The sequence below is a fragment of the Myotis nattereri genome, assembly GCF_964212035.1.
Source record: "Myotis nattereri genome assembly, chromosome: X".
Classification (NCBI taxonomy): Eukaryota; Metazoa; Chordata; class Mammalia; order Chiroptera; family Vespertilionidae; genus Myotis; species Myotis nattereri.
In genome coordinates this window covers 42,310,873-42,326,974 of record NC_138078.1, presented here as the reverse complement: position 1 = coordinate 42,326,974, position 16,102 = coordinate 42,310,873, and the positions used below count along the sequence as shown (strand labels likewise).

Below are 16,102 nucleotides of genomic sequence, written 5' to 3'. Positions count from 1 at the left end.
CTAGATCCAGTTTGGAGCTCCTAGACCTCCTAGGACTGGCCACCAAAGACGGAAACTGCCCAGGCTCTGACACAGCCCCACAGACTCACATCATCAGGACATAACCTCAGGTAATGATTGTGGTGGCAGGTAAACCAATTTTCTTTTAATTGACATTGGGGCCACTTATTCTGCCCTTCCCAAATTTCCTTGACCCTTCCTCAGTATCTATTATGGGAGTTGACAGATTAGTCTCACAGCCATTAGCCATATCACCTCTACACTGCATCTTACTAAATAAATACCCCCTTTATCCACTCTTTTCTCATTCTACTTTGGTGCCTGACTAGGGCTACTGAGCATAACTCATAAAGCCTAGTTGTCCCAAACCATAGTCACTTACCTCACTTTCACTCTAACTCACAGAGCCAAGCCATTACTTTAGACCATAAATGCCTTATCTCCTCCATGACTGTCCCCTCCTCGAGACAAGAAATACTCTCCTTTCTTGGGCTCTCTGGGTACTTTTGCCCCTGGTTTCCCAACTTTAGTCTTCTCCCAACACCCCTCTATGATGCGGCGAAGGGACCACTCACTGAGCCTTTAGATCCCAAGGGTAGTATTCTCACCCCCTTTAATGCTCTGAAAACTGCTTTTACCTCAGCGCCTTCTCACCCCTCTTCCCAAAGAACAACTTAATTTACTGCAAAACTTTTCTTCCCCTGATTTTGGGGGAAAATGCTTACATAACAGTCCTGCTACTATCAGAACTCATTATCACCCAAACCTTAGCATGTTATCTCTAAGGAAAAATGTGGCAGTTTTATATTCAAGTGGCTGAAGGTCTAGAACCTGTAGGGCCTGCTCTCCAGCCCCCTCCACCTTTTCTACAGCTTCATATGTATATACATAATTTTCCAAAGTCTTTGGTAACTTAAAAGCTTTGGAGCATTGCTGGCTTAAATGATAAACATCTAGATATTTTAAAACAACATAAAATACCGAAACATTGGCTGCTAAACAAGTTTTAAATTTGCCAGCTCTTAGCTTTTATTACAGAAAGTCTATAAAGTGGATTTGAAATTATAGATGTAATGTCTTGCACTTCTCAAAGTTATATTTTCTTGAAAGTAAGATTATGTATAAAATATGTTCATATAATTGGTCAAGATGGCGGCCAGCAGGACAGCAGTGAGGGAGCGAGTGTGAGTGAGTGAGGAAGTAAAAGGTCAGTGCATGGACATGTGTGGAGTGTGTGTGTGTGTGTGTATGTGTGTGTGTGTGTGAAAGTTAGATCCTGCAGGAATCTCGGGTGCTGGCAGGCTGGGCTCTCCTAGATGGGGAGCCCCTGATACCATTGCAAGCACTCCTGGGGTGGCTGGTTCTGGCACAGAAACTACATCATCTTGAAGGGGAGAGCTGCTATGACTAGGAGCACAGGTTCAACACCACCCAGACTGGCCTCAGACACTGTCCCAGACACTACAGCCACTATGACCAGAGACCTGTAACCTCATCTGCAGACCCACAGATGCCAGGACTCCAGCCTACCCAGCTGCAGACTCCTGTGAGTCCCGGAGTGCGTAACCCTCCTGCCATACCTGCCGCATCAGTTATAAGCCCCACACTACCTGGTGCCTGGGCCCTCCAGAAAGTCCCAGAATGAAAAACCCTCCTGCCAAGCCCACCACTTCAGTCACAGCCACACAATACTCAGCAAGTCTTGGAGTGCACGACCCTCTTACCAAGCCTGCCACTTCAGCCACATGCCCTGTGCTACACAGCGCCTGGGTTCTCCAAGGAGTCTTGGAGTGCACAACCCTCCCATCAAGCCCACAACTTCAGCCACAGGCCCCATGCGATTTGGCACCTAGACCCTTCAGTGAGAGCAAAAATAGACAAATAAATAAGCCTAAAAGAAAAGGAAAGGAGAAATCACCAGAAAAGCTAAATGAAACAGAGGCATGCGATATGTCAGAAAAAATTCACAGTAAGGGTCATACAGTTCCTAAATCGGCTAGATGAGAAAATCAACAACTTATGTAAGAATCAAGAAGAAATGAAGAATGATGTAGCTACAATAAAAAAAAAACACACAATGGAAGGCATCAACAGTAGACCAGAAGAAGTGGAGGACCAGATCAATGAGATAGAACAGTAGTCACCAATCAGTGGTCCGTGTACCACTGGTGGCCCATGAGGTCCCAAAGTTTGGAGACCATTGGTTTAAGAAAACCTTCAGAGCAGTGGTCACCAACCACTGGTGGTCCATAAGGTCCAAAAGGTTGGCGACCACTGAGCTAGAAGGTAGGGTAGACAAAAGGACCCAAGCTGAACAACACATGGAGAAAAAAATTAGAAAGCAGAAGGAAAGCTTAAGGGAGCTTTGGGACAACATGAAACAAAGTAACATCTATATAATAGGGGTGCCAGAAGAACAAGAAGAGGAGTAAGGATTAGAAAAACTTTTTGAAGAAATGCAGACAGAAAACTTCACTGATTTGGGAAAGAAAAGGGTCACACAAGCAGAGAGTTCCAAACAAGAGGAATCCCCAAAGACCCACACCAAGACACATTGTAATTATACAGGCAAAATGTTAATGACAAATAGAGAATCTAAAAGGCTGCAAGAGAGAGATAGAGAATTGCCGACAAGGGATCTCTTATTAAATTATCAAATGATTTATCAACAGAAACACATCAGGCCAGAAGGTAATGAAGTATACAAAGTGATGCAAAGCAAGGGAATGAATCCCAAAATACTCTATCCAGCAAGGCTATAATTCAAAATTGAAGGAGAAATCAGGAGCTTTGCAGACAAAAAAAAGTTTAAGGGAGTTTATCAATACCAAACCAGAAATGCTAAAGGGACTATTGTAAAAAGAAGAAATAGAAAGTGGAGAAGGAACTCAGGCATAAAGAATAAGAATGGCTATGAACAAGTACCTATCAATAATAACCTTAAATGTAAATGAATTAAATGCTTTAATCAAAAGATATCGAGTGGCTGAATAGATAAGAAACATGAGCCATATATATGCTGTCTACAAGAGACTCACCTCAGAACAAGGAACTCACACAGACTAAAAGTGAAGGAATGGAAAAATACTTTTCAGTAAAATGGAAATGAAAAAAGAAAAAAAAACTGGAGTAGCAATACTTATATCTGATGAAATAGACCTCAACGTGAAGGCCATAACAAGCAATAAGGAGGGTCACTTCATAATACTAAAGGGAATGATTCAACAAGAGGATATAACTCTGTAAAACATATACTAGTATGTACCCAATGCAGGAGCACCCAAATATTTTTAAAAAAACACCAAAAAAACAACAAAAAAAAAACTTCTGGAAGATATCAAGGGAAAGATTGACAGCTATACAATCATAGTAGGGGACTTTAATACTCCATTGATATCATTGGATAAATCCCCTAGACAAAAAAATCAACAAAGAAACAGCAATCCTAAATGACTCACTAGATCAGATGGAATTAATTGACATCTTCAGAACATTTCACCCCAAAGCTATGGAATATGCATTCTTCTCAAGTGCACAGGGGACATTTTCAAAGAACCACATATTAGGTCATAGGCAAAGACTCTTCAGATTCAAAAAGACTGAAATCATATCAAGAATCTTCTCAGATGACAATGGCATAATATTAGAAATCAACTACAACAAAAACAATTAAAAATTCAAACAATTGGAGGTTAAATAGCATGTTAGTAAACAATGATTGGGATATCAAAGAAATTAAAGGAGAAATAAAAAAAAATCCTGGAAAGAAATGAAAATGAAAACACAACAAGCTAAATTCTATGGGACACAGTGAAAGCAATCTGGAGAAGGAAGTCCATAGCATTACAGGCTTAACTCAAAAAAGAAGAAAAAGTGGTAATAAATTATCTAACTCTACAACTTAAATAATTAAAAAGAGAGCAACAAGAAAAGCACAGAGTGAGCAGAAGGAAGGAAATAATAAAGATCAGAGTGGAGAGAAAAAGATGGCGGCTGGCAGGACGGAGGTGAGGGATAGGAAGTGAGTGAGTGAGGGGATGAAAACACAGTGTGTGGTGTGTGTGTGAGTGAGGGAGGGACAGTTAAATCCGGCAGGAGCAGCAGAAGCTGGCAGGCCAGGCTCTCTTGGACAGGGAGAGACTACCACCACTTTGGGCACACCCCAGACTGTGGGACTTGGGCACGGAGCCCACAACATCTTGAAGGGGAAAGCGGCCTCTTCTAGAACTCATCAGCACCACCACCCAGACAGGCCTTGGACACTGCCTGCAAACCAGCAGCCACTCCAGCCAAAATCCTGCTGCCCCACACACAGACCCACGAACCCTGGGACTTCCATCTCCAAAGGCGCACCACTCCCACAGAAGTAAGTGCAACTTCCCCCCTCACCAGTGGCAGAACTCTGGACGCCACATTCGTGTTTCCAACATTCATGCATTTCCAACATTCCTGCATTTCCAGCGCACAGATTTCCAGGGCACACCACTCCATAGGCAGCTCTTGGATGCTGCTGTGAACTCCTGCTGGGTATGATTTTGAACAGACAAGGGTGTGCTGCCCCGCAGTAGAAATTCTGAATTCCCTCATCCTGAAGAACTTCCCACAGACAACCCAGCTACACATCTTTAGAGCCAGGGCCCCTCAGAGTACGACAGCAAACTCACTGCCACAGTTATGCATTTCCAACAAGCAGGCACCCAGAGCCCTTCTATCCACAGGGCGCTCATGGGAGCCGCTGCAAGCTCTCACTAGGTGTGATCTTGGACAAACAGGGATGAACTTCCCCCGGCAGTAGAAATTCTGAGTTCACTCACGCTGGATACCTGCCCAAAGACTCCTCAATTATGTGGCTTCTGGGCCAGGGCCCTTCAGAGTGCTTCAGTATGCCACACTGGCAAACACACCAATGGTGCCCCTGTAAGCTGCCACTGGGAGCGCGCACCTATCCACCATAGGTACAGCAGTAAAAACTGAGTCTGCCCACCCCACAGCTGAAGAACACTGGACACTACAGTTGCACACTCTTCCAGTGCCACTGTGAGTCCACCTGGGCACCTGCGACTTCAACCAAGGTTGTAAGACAGCAAAAATTGGGACACCCCCTCCACAGCTGCTCCTGACTTTTAGACACCGCAGTTGCACATTTCCAGCTCACAAGCCTACATCAAGAGAACACAAATAGCTCAAGTAGGGAGCTACACTAGATTACCAAGCCCAGGAGACCTGAGAGATCACACCAGTAGCACCATCCCCAAAAGAACCTGGGTAGCAAAGCAATTGGATCTACAATTAAAACATTACAGCAAAACATGGGAAGACAAAAAAGCAATCCCCAAAGGAAAGAAAAAGAAAAATCACCAGAAAGGGAGTTAAATGAAACTGAGGCTAGCGACATATCAGAGAAAGAATTCAGAGTAATGTTTATAAGGATGCTCAAAAGGCTGGATGGCAAATACACACAACTCAATGACAAAAACACCACTCACTGAGAATTATAAGGAGCTGAATAAGAATGTCACCAACATGAAAAGGAACCAAGAGGAGATGAAGAATGACATAGTTGCAATAAAGAACAAAATGGGAGGCTTAAATAGTAGACTACAAGAGGCTGAGGACTGCATCAGTGAATTAGAAGACAAGGTAGGAAAAAACAGACAAACACAGCAGCAACTGGAAAGATTTAAAAAGCAAGAAGAGAGCCTAAGGGAGCTTTGGGACAACACAAAACAAAACAATATTCACATAAGAGGGATACCAGAAGGATAGGAAGAGAAGAAAGGAATAGAAAACCTGTTTGGCCAAAACCGGTTTGGCTCAGTGGATAGAGCGTCGGCTTGCGGACTGAAAGGTCCCAGGTTCGATTCCGGTCAAGGGCATGTACCTGGGTTGCGGGCACATCTCCAGTAGGAGATGTGCAGGAGGCAGCTGATCGATGTTTCTCTCTCATCGATGTTTCTGACTCTCTATCTCTCTCCCTTCCTCTCTGTAAAAAATCAATAAAATATATTTAAAAAAAAAAAAGAAAACCTGTTTGAAGAAATTATGACAGAAAACTTGATATTGGCAAGAAAAATACTATGCAAGTGCAAGAAGTACATACAGTCCCAACCAAGATGAACCCCAAAAGACAGACACCAAGACACATCATAATTAAATTGGCAAACATCAACGACAAAGTAAGAATCTTAAAGGCTGCCAGAGAGAGACAGAGAGTTACTTACAAGGGAGCACATATTAGAATATAAACTGAGTTTTCAACAGAAACACACCAGGTCAGAAGGTAATGGAATGAAATATACAAAGTAATGCAAAGCAAGGGACTGAATCCAAGAATGCTATGCCCAGCAAGGCTATCATTCAAAATTGAAGGTGGAATCAGGAGCTTCACAGATAAAAAAGGGCTAAGAGAGTTTATTACTACCAAGCCAGCAATGCAAGAAATGTTAAAGGGACTGCTGTAAAAAGAAGAAACAAAAACATTAAGAATAAAAATGATGACAAACAAGCACTTATCAATAATAACATTAAATGTAAATGGAATAAATGCTCTAGTCAAAAGACAGAGGGTAGATGAATGGATAAGAAAACATGAACCATATATTTGATGTCTACAAGAAACCCACCTCAGAACAAAAGATTCCCACAGACTGAGACTGAAGGGATGGAAAAAAAATTCAGGCAAACGGAAATGAGAAAAAAGCTGGGGTTGCAATACTTATATCTGACAAAATAGACCTCAAAGTAAAGGCCATAACAAGAGATAAGGAAGGCCATTGCATAATACTAAAGGGAGCAATTCAAGAAGAAGATATAATTCGGGTAAACATATATGCACCCAATACAGGAGCACCCAAATACATAAATGGACTTCTGGAAGATATCAAGGGAGAGATCGATAGCAATACAATCATAGTGGGGGACTTTAATACCCCACTGACACCACTGGATAAATCCTCTAAATAAAACATCAGCAAAGAAACAGCAATCCTAAATGACTCACTAGATCAGAGGGAATTAATTGACATCTTCAGAATATTTCACCCCAAAGCTACAGAATATACATTCTTCTCAAGTGCACATGGAACATTTTCAAAAATAGACTACATATTTGGTCACAAGCAAAGTCTCCCCAAACTCAAGGAGATTGAAATCATATGAAGCATATTCACAGACCACAATGGCATAAAACTAGAAATCAACTACAATAAAACAATGAAAAAAATCAAACACCTGGGGGCTAAATAGCATGCTATAAACAATGATTGGGTTACCAAAGAGATCAACGAAGAACTAAAAAGCATCCTGGAAACAAATGACAATGAAAACACAATAATCCAAAATCTATGGGACACAATGAAAGCATTCCTGAGAGGGAAGTTCATAGTTCTGCAGGCCTACCTCAAAAAAGCAAGAAAAACTGGTAATAAATTATCTAACCTTGCAACTTAAAGAATTAGAAAGGGAGCAACCAAAAAAAGCCCACAGTATCCAGAAGGAAGTAAATAATAAAGATCAGAACAGAAATAAACAACATAGTGACCAAAAAAACAATAAAAAAGAACAGTGAAACCAAGAGCTCGTTCTTTGAAAGGATAAATAAAATTGATGAACCTGTAGCCAGGCTCACCAAGAAGCCAAGAGAGAGGACCCAAATAAACAAAATCAGAAATGAAAGAGGTGAAGTAACAACTGACCTTACTGATATACAAAGGATTGTCAAAAAATACTATGAGAGAGGGGCCGGAAGTTGTTTGCACAGACCCGTGTGACGGCTGGGGTTCCAGAGCTGAGACTACGTGAGGAGGGTCTGCAGGAGGCAGGGGAGCTGCAGGAACGACTCTGGGGTTTGAGGCAGGGCCAGGCCAATGGCGTCTCAGGCAGGCCCATGGGCTGCCGGCACTGACAGCAGTGACTTTCAGCACCGGGAGTGCGTCGCCATGCACTACCAGATGAGTGTGACCCTCAAGTATGAAATCAAGAAGCTGATCTACGTGCATCTGGTCCTATGGCTGCTGCTGGTTGCCAAGATAAGTGTGGGACACCTGAGGGTCTTGTCACATGATCAGGTGGCCATGCCCTATCAGGGGGAGTACCCATATTTGCTGAGTATTGTGCCCTCCCTCTTGGGTCTCCTCTCCTTCCCCCGCAACAACATTAGCTACCTGGTGCTCTCCATGATCAGCATGGGGCTCTTTTCCATCGCCCCCCTCATTTACAGCAACATGGAGATGTTCCCTGCCGCACAGCAGCTCTATCACCATGGCAAGGCCTACCGCTTCCTCTTTGGGTTTTCAGCCATCTCTGTCATGTACCTGGTGTTGGTGCTGGCAGTTCAAGTGCATGCCTGGCAGTTACACTACAGCAAGAAGCTCCTAGACTCTTGGTTCACCAGTACACAGGAGAAGAGTAAATGAAGCCTGCAGGATGGACTGATCCCTGGGGTGAATCCTAGCCCTCCCGTGGAGAAGAATGAGAGGGTAGAAGAGCTGTTCTAAAATCTCTGTTGTAATTTTGGCAGCTGTGACGTTGACAACTGGTGCAAACTAAGCCCAAATTCTGGAAAGCTGCTATTGTTGATAAGGGGTTAATCTCCAACATTTACAGGTAACTCATGCAACGTAACAAAAGGAAGACAAACAACCCAATCAAAAAATGAGCAACGGATCTAAATAAATACTTTTCAAAAGAAGACATAAGGAAGGCCAAGAGACATATGAAAACATGCTCAACGTCACTAATCATCCGATAGATGCAAATCGAAATGACAATGAGGTACCATCTCACACCTGTCAGAATGGCTACCATCAACAAATCCACAAATGACAAATGCTGGCGAGGATGCAGAGAAAAAGGAACACTTATGCATTGCTGGTGGGAATGCAGACTGGTGCAGCCACTGTGGAGAACAGTATGTAGTTTCCTCAAAAAACTAAAAATGGAACACCCATTTGATCCTGTGATCTCACTTCTAGGACTATATATCCCAAGAAACCAGAAACACCAATCAGAAAGGATATATGCACCCCTACGCTCATAACAGCACAATTTACAACAGCTAAGATTTGGAATCAGCCTAAGTGCCCATCAGCAGATGAGTGGATTAAAAAACTTTGGCACATCTATGCAATGGAATACTATGCCGTAGTCAAAAGGAAGGAACTCCTACCATTTGCAACAGCATGGATGGAGCTGGAGAGCATTATGCTAAGTGAAATAAAGTTAGTCAGCGAAAGATAAATATCACATGATCTCACTCATTTGTGGATTATAATGAACAATATAAACCGATGAACAAAAACGGATCTAGAGACAGAGAAGCATCGATCAGATGCTCAAACCTCAGAGGGAAGGTAGGGGAGGGTGGGTGTAAGGGGGAGAGATCAACCAAAGGACTTGTATGCATGCAGATAAGCATAAGCGATGGACGCAGACAACAGTAGGTGAGGGTGAGGGTGAGGGCAAGACTAGGGTGATAAGGGGACAATGGGTGGATAAAGACACATTTGTAAAACCTAATCAATAAATATTTTAAAAAGAAAAAAAGATCAGAGTGGAAATAAATGACAACAGACTCCACAGAAATACAAAGGATTGGAAGAAAATTACATTCCAACAAACTGGTCAAACTGGAAGAAATGGACTATTCCTAGAAAAACGCGACCTTCCAAAACTCAATCAGGAAGAATCAAAATATTTGAATAGACCAATAACTATGGAGGAAATTGAAGCAGTAATAAAAAAAAATTCCAGCAAACAAGTGCCCTGGGTCAGACTGCTTCATAGGGGAGTTTTATCAAACATTCAAAGAAGAACTAAAACCTACCCTCCTCAAATTATTCCAAAAACTTCATGATGATGGAACACTTCCAAGCTCTTTCTATGAAGCCAGCATTACCCTAATCCCAAAACCAGATAAAGACAATATAAAGAGAATTACAGGCCAATATCCCTCATGAACATAGTTGCTAAAATTCTCAATAAAATTCTAGCAAATCGGATCTAGCATTACATTAGAAAGATCATACACCACGAACAAGTGTGATTTATTCCAGGGATGCAAGACAAAAATCACATAATCATAACTGATGCAGAACAAGCATGACAAAATCCAACACACTTTCTTTATAAAAACTCTCAGCGAAGTAGGAACAGAGGAATCATACCTCAACATAATAAAAGCCTTATATGTCAAACCTACAGACAACATCATACTCAATGGGCAAAAACTAAAACCATTTACCCTAAGAACAGGAACAAGACATGGATGTCCATTTTAACCACTCCTAATTGACATAGAACTGGAAGTGCTAGCCATAGCAATCAGACAAGAAGGAGAAATAAAAGGCATCCAAATTGGAAAGAAGTAAAACTGTCATTATTTGCAGATGATATGATATTGTGCATTGAAAATCCTAAAGACTCTATCAAAAAACTACTAGACCTAATACATGAATTTGGCAATGCAGCAGGACACAAAATTAACACTCAGAAATCTATGTTTTTATATGCACCAATAACGAGTTCACAGAAAGAGAATCCCCTTTACCATTGCAACAAAAAATTAAGATAGTCAAGAATAAACTTAACTAAGGAGGTAAAAGACCGGTATTTGGAAAACTACAGGACACTGAAAAAAGAAATAAAGGAAGACATAAACAAATGGAAGACCATACCGTGTTCATGGATTGGTAGAATCAACATCATTAAAATGTCCATAATACCCAAAGCAATCTATAGATTCAATGTAATCCCCATTAAAATACCAATGACATATTTTATAGACCTAGAACAAACTCCAAAAATTAATTTGGGATGAAAAAAGATCCTGAATAGCCACAGCAATCCTGAGAAGAAAAAACAAAGTGGGAGGGATCTCAATACCAGATATCAAGGACTTAACATAAGTCGGGAAACCATAAAAATCTTAGAGGAATCCACAGGCAGCAAAATATCAAACATATGGAGAAACTAAGATGGCGGCATAGATAAACACCGGGAAATAGTCGCCTCCCACAACAATTGAAAATTAGCCCAAAGGACGGAGCAAACATCGTCCAAAACAACAGGAAGGCTGGCTGAGTGTAATTTCTACAACTAGAAGAAAAGAAAAGCACGCTGAGAGCCAGAGGAGCTGCGGAGGCTGAGTGCAGAGGTACGCAGCGGCTCGCGCGCGCGGAAAGGGGGTGGCACCTGAGGACGCGGCTGTCTTTTTGAATCACAAGCTCCCGACTGCTCTGATCTCCGGTTCCGGGAAGTCTCTGGGGACCCAGGTCTCATACGGGGAGAGGCTGCTCTCTCAGGCGGCAGCGGGCGAACTTGGGGGCAGATTTCCCTCGGAGGTGCTTGCAGCCATTGCCGGGACACTGAGACACGCGACTCCGGGCGTGGAGAATCAGCCATAGCTTCTTTCTCCGCCCTTTTGCCTCCCTGAGACCCCGCCCCACCCGGGCTGCGGCAGAGGCTTTTGCATGTGAATGCCCCAGAACTTTGCAACCTGATAATTACCTAACTGCAGCCGGGCCAGCCAGACCCGGAACTTCCAAGAGAAGGCCCAAGGCCCCGCAGCGGCTTGCATTGCTTCACAGCTGAGCCTCTTCGCGGCTCCGGCTGTGTGGCCTCAGGCAGGGGCTGAATTAGCACCTCCTTAGATCCAGGAGCCACTGTACCCAGTGGTCAGAGGGGGACCATTCTCCCACTTCAGACACAGCTGCTTCCCACAGCCAATTGGCCTGGAGGTCAATTCCTCCCAGTGATCCTACAACAAGCGAGGCACCAAGAGTGCACCAAGAGTGTCCACCCCGGGTAACTGGGGAGGCTGAGCCACTGGGCCCTACAGGACACTTGGCGCGCAGGCCACTCTATCAACACAGGGAAGCAGCCAAAATGCGGAGACAAAGAAACAGGTCACAATTGGCAGAAACGGAGGAGGCCAGACGACTGGATATAGAGTTCAAGGCCACGTTTATAAGGTTTGTCAAGAATTTTATGGAAACCGCCGATAAATTTAATGAATCCCTCAAGGAGTATGGTGAGACCATGGAGGTCATGAAAAAGGACCAATTAGAAATTATGCATACACTGACTGAAATAAAGAATACTTTACAGAGATCCAACAGCAGACAAGAGGATCCCAAGAATCAAGTCAAAGATTTGAAATGCAAAGAAACAAAAAATACCCAACCGAAAAAGAAAAAAGAAAAGAGATTCAAAAAATATGAAGATAGTGTAAGGAACCTCTGGGACAACTTCAAGCGTACCAACATCAGAATTATAGGGGTACCAGAAGGAGAGAGAGGGCAAGATATTGAAAACCTTTTTGAAGAAATAATGACAGAAAACTTCCCCCACCTGGTGAAAGAAATGGACTTACAAGTCCAGGAAGCGCAGAGAACCCCAAACAAAAGGAATCCAAAGAGGACCACACCAAGACACATCATAATTAAAATGCCAAGAGCAAAAGATAAAGAGAGAATCTTAAAAGCAGCAAGAGAAAGACAGTCAGTTACCTACAAGGGAGTACCCATCCGACTGTCAGCTGATTTCTCAACAGAAACCATGCAGGCCAGAAGAGAGTGGCAAGAAATATTCAAAGAGATGAATAGCAAGAACCTGCAACCAAGATTACTTTATCCAGCAAAGCTATCATTCAGAATGGAAGGTCAGATAAAGAGCTTCACGGATAAGAATAAGCTAAAGGAGTTCATCACCACCAAACCAGCATTATATGAAAAGCTGAAAGGTATTCTTTAAGAAGAGGAAGAAGAAAAAGGAACTCTTACCATTTGCCACAGCATGGATGGAACTGGAGAGCGGATAAATACCACAAAATCTCACTTATTTGTGGAATATAATGAATAACATAAACTGATGAACAAGGACTGATCCAGAGACGGAGAGGCATTGATTGGACTGTCGGGCCTTGGAGGGAAGGTAGGGGAGGGTGGGGTCAAGGGGGAAAGATCAACCAAAGGACTTATATGCAAGCATATAGGCCTAACCAATGGACACGGACAACGGGGGGGGTGAGGGGATGAGCGGGGAGAGGGGGGGTAGAGGGTACACATATGTAATATCTTAATCAATAAAAAATATTAAAAAAAAAATATCAAACATATGTCGTAGCAATGTCTTTACTTGTACAGCTCCTAGGGCAGTGATGGCGAACCTATGACATGCGTGTCAGAGGTGACAAGTGAATTCATTTTTTTGGTTAATTTTTCTTTGTTAAATGGCATGTAAATATATAAAATAAATATCAAAAATATAAGTCTTTGTTTTACTATGGTTGCAAATAGCAAAAAATTTCTATATGTGACACGGCACCAGGGTTAAGTTAGGATTTTTCAAAATGCTGACATGCCGAGCTCAAAAGGTTCGCCATCACTGTCCTAGGGCAATGGAGACTAAGGAAAAACTAAACAAATGGGACTACCTCAAAATAAAGAGCTTCTGCACAGAAAAAGAAACAATAAACAGCCGAAACCGGTTTGGCTCAGTGGATAGAGCATCAGCCTATGGACTGAAAGGTCCCAGGTTCGATTCCGGTTAAGGGCATGTACCTGGGTTGTGGGCATATCCCCAGTAGGAGATGTGCAGGAGGCAGCTGATCGATGTTTCTCTCTCATCGATGTTTCTAACTCTCTATCTCTCTCCCTTCCTCTCTGTAAAACAATCAATAAAATATATTTTAAAAAAAGAAAGAAAAAAGAAACAATAAAAAAAACAACAAGAAAGCCCACGGCGTGAGAGAACACATTTTCCAATGTTATATCTGATTAGGGCCTGCTCTAAAAAATTTATAGGGAATTCAAACATGTTAAAAAAAGGAAGATAAACAATCCAATCAAAAAATGGGCAAAGGACCTAAATAGACACTTTTCGAAAGTGGACATACAAAAGGCCAAGAGACATATGAAAACATGCTCAATGTCACTAATCATATGAGAGGTGCGATCAAAACAATAATGAGATACCATCTCACACCTGTCTGAATGGCTATCATCAACAACACAACAAATGACAAGTGCTGGAGAGGATGTGGAGAAAAAGAAACCCTCTTGCACTGCTGGTGGCAATGCAGACTGGTGCAGCCACTGTGGAACACAGTATGGAATTACCTCAAAAAACTAAAAATGGAACTCCCATTTGACCCAATAATCCCACTTCTAGGAATATATTCCAAGAAAACATAAACACCAGTCAGAAAGGATATTTGCACCCCCATGTTCATAGCAGCACAATTTACAATAGCTAAGATTTGGAAACAGCCTAAGTGTCCATCAGCAGAACAGTGGATTAGAAAACTGTGGTACATCTACACAATGGAATACTACGCTGCTCTGAAAAGAAGGAAATTCTTACCACTTGCAACAGCATGAATGGACCTGGAGAGCATTACGCTGAGCGAAATTAGCCAATCATTCACAGATCTAGAATGAACTTCCAAAAATTCATCTGGAATAAAAAAAGACCCCGAATTGCTGCAGCGATCCTGAGAAAGAAGAACAAAGTAGGTGGGATCTCAATACTAGATATCAAGCTGTATTACAAAGCCACTGTTCTCAAAACTGCCTGGTACTGGCACAAGAACAGACATATAGATCAGTGAAATAGAATAGAGAACCCAGAAATTGACCCGAACCAATATGCTCAATTAATATTTGACAAAGGAGGCAAGAACATATAATGGAGTCAAGACAGTCTCTTCAATAAATGGTGTTGGGAAAATTGGACAGATACATGCAAAAAAAATGAAACTAGACCACCAACTTACACCATACACAAAAATAAACTCAAAATAGATAAAGGACCTAAATGTAAGACAGGAAACCATATAAATACTAGAGGAATCCAAAGGCAACAAAATCTCAGACATATGCTGAAGCAATTTCTTCACTGATACTGCTCCTAGAGCATTGGAAACTAAAGAGAAAACAAACAAATGGGACTACATCAAAATAAAAACTTCTGCACAAAAAAAGAAACTATCAAAAAACAACAGAAAGCCCACTGCATGGGAGAACATATTTCCCAATGTTATCACCGATAAGGGTTTAATCTCCAACATTTATAGGGAACTCATACAACTTAACAAAAGGAAGATAAACAATCCAATCAAAAAATGGGCAAAGGACATAAATAGACACTTTTCAAAAGAGGACATTCAGAAAGCCAAGAGACACATGAAAACATGATCAAAGTCACTAATCATTGGAGAGATCCAACTCAAAACAACAGTGAGGTATCATCTCACACCTGTCAGAATGGCTATCATCAACAAATCCACAGAAGACAAGTGCTGGAGAGGATGCAGAGAAAAGGGAACACTCGTGCACTGCTGGAGGGAATGCAGACTGGTGCAGCCACTATGGAAGATAGTATGGAGTTTCCTCAAAAAGTTAAAAATGGAACTCCCATTTGACCCAGTGATCCCACTTCTAGGAATATATCCCAAGAAACCAGAAACACTAATCAGAAAGGATATATGCATCCTTATGTTCATAGCAGCACAATTTACCATAGTGAAGATCTGGATACAGCCTAAGTGCCCATCAGCAGATGAATGGATTAGAAAACGGTGGTACATCTACACAATGGAATACTATGCTGCTACAAAAAGGATGGAATTCTTACAATTTGCAACAGCATGGATGGAACTGGAGAGCATTATGCTAAGTGAAATAAGCCAGTCAATGGAAGAAAAATACCTCATGATCTCACTCATTTATGGATAATAAAGACCATTATATACTGTTGAACAAAAATAGATACAGAGGCAGAGCAGCATCAAACAGACTGTCAAACTACAGCAGGAAGGCCGGGGAGGGTTGGGGGGTGGGAGGAGGGGTAAGATATCAACTGAAGGACTTGTATGCATGCATATAAGCATAATCAATGGACACAAGACACTGAGGGGTAGGGGAGGCCAGGGGAATGTCAAGGGGAAAAAAAGGAGACATATGTAATACTCTTTGTAATACTTTAAGCAATAAAAAAATAAAAATAAATTTAAAAAGAAATTAATTCAGAAAGCCAAGAGACATATGAAAACATGCTCAAAGTCACTAATCATTCGAGAGATGCAAATCAAAACAACAATGAG

At 41.9% G+C, this 16,102-nt stretch overlaps 2 protein-coding genes across 2 annotated transcripts in view; one reads left to right on the top strand and one right to left on the bottom strand.

Moving 5' to 3' along the window:
* The window catches only part of ZC3H12B (zinc finger CCCH-type containing 12B), a gene marked incomplete at its 3' end in the record, with an annotated part of 438,369 nt that overhangs the window by 250,505 nt on the left and 171,762 nt on the right, over positions 1-16,102 (bottom strand). The window lies entirely within an intron of this gene.
* LOC308511674 (protein jagunal homolog 1-like) lies at positions 7,866-8,414 on the top strand (the record flags this gene model as incomplete). Its single annotated transcript, XM_081081636.1, has 1 exon — positions 7,866-8,414. One exon carries the CDS (start codon positions 7,866-7,868, stop codon positions 8,412-8,414), a length of 549 nt encoding a protein of 182 aa, XP_080937762.1.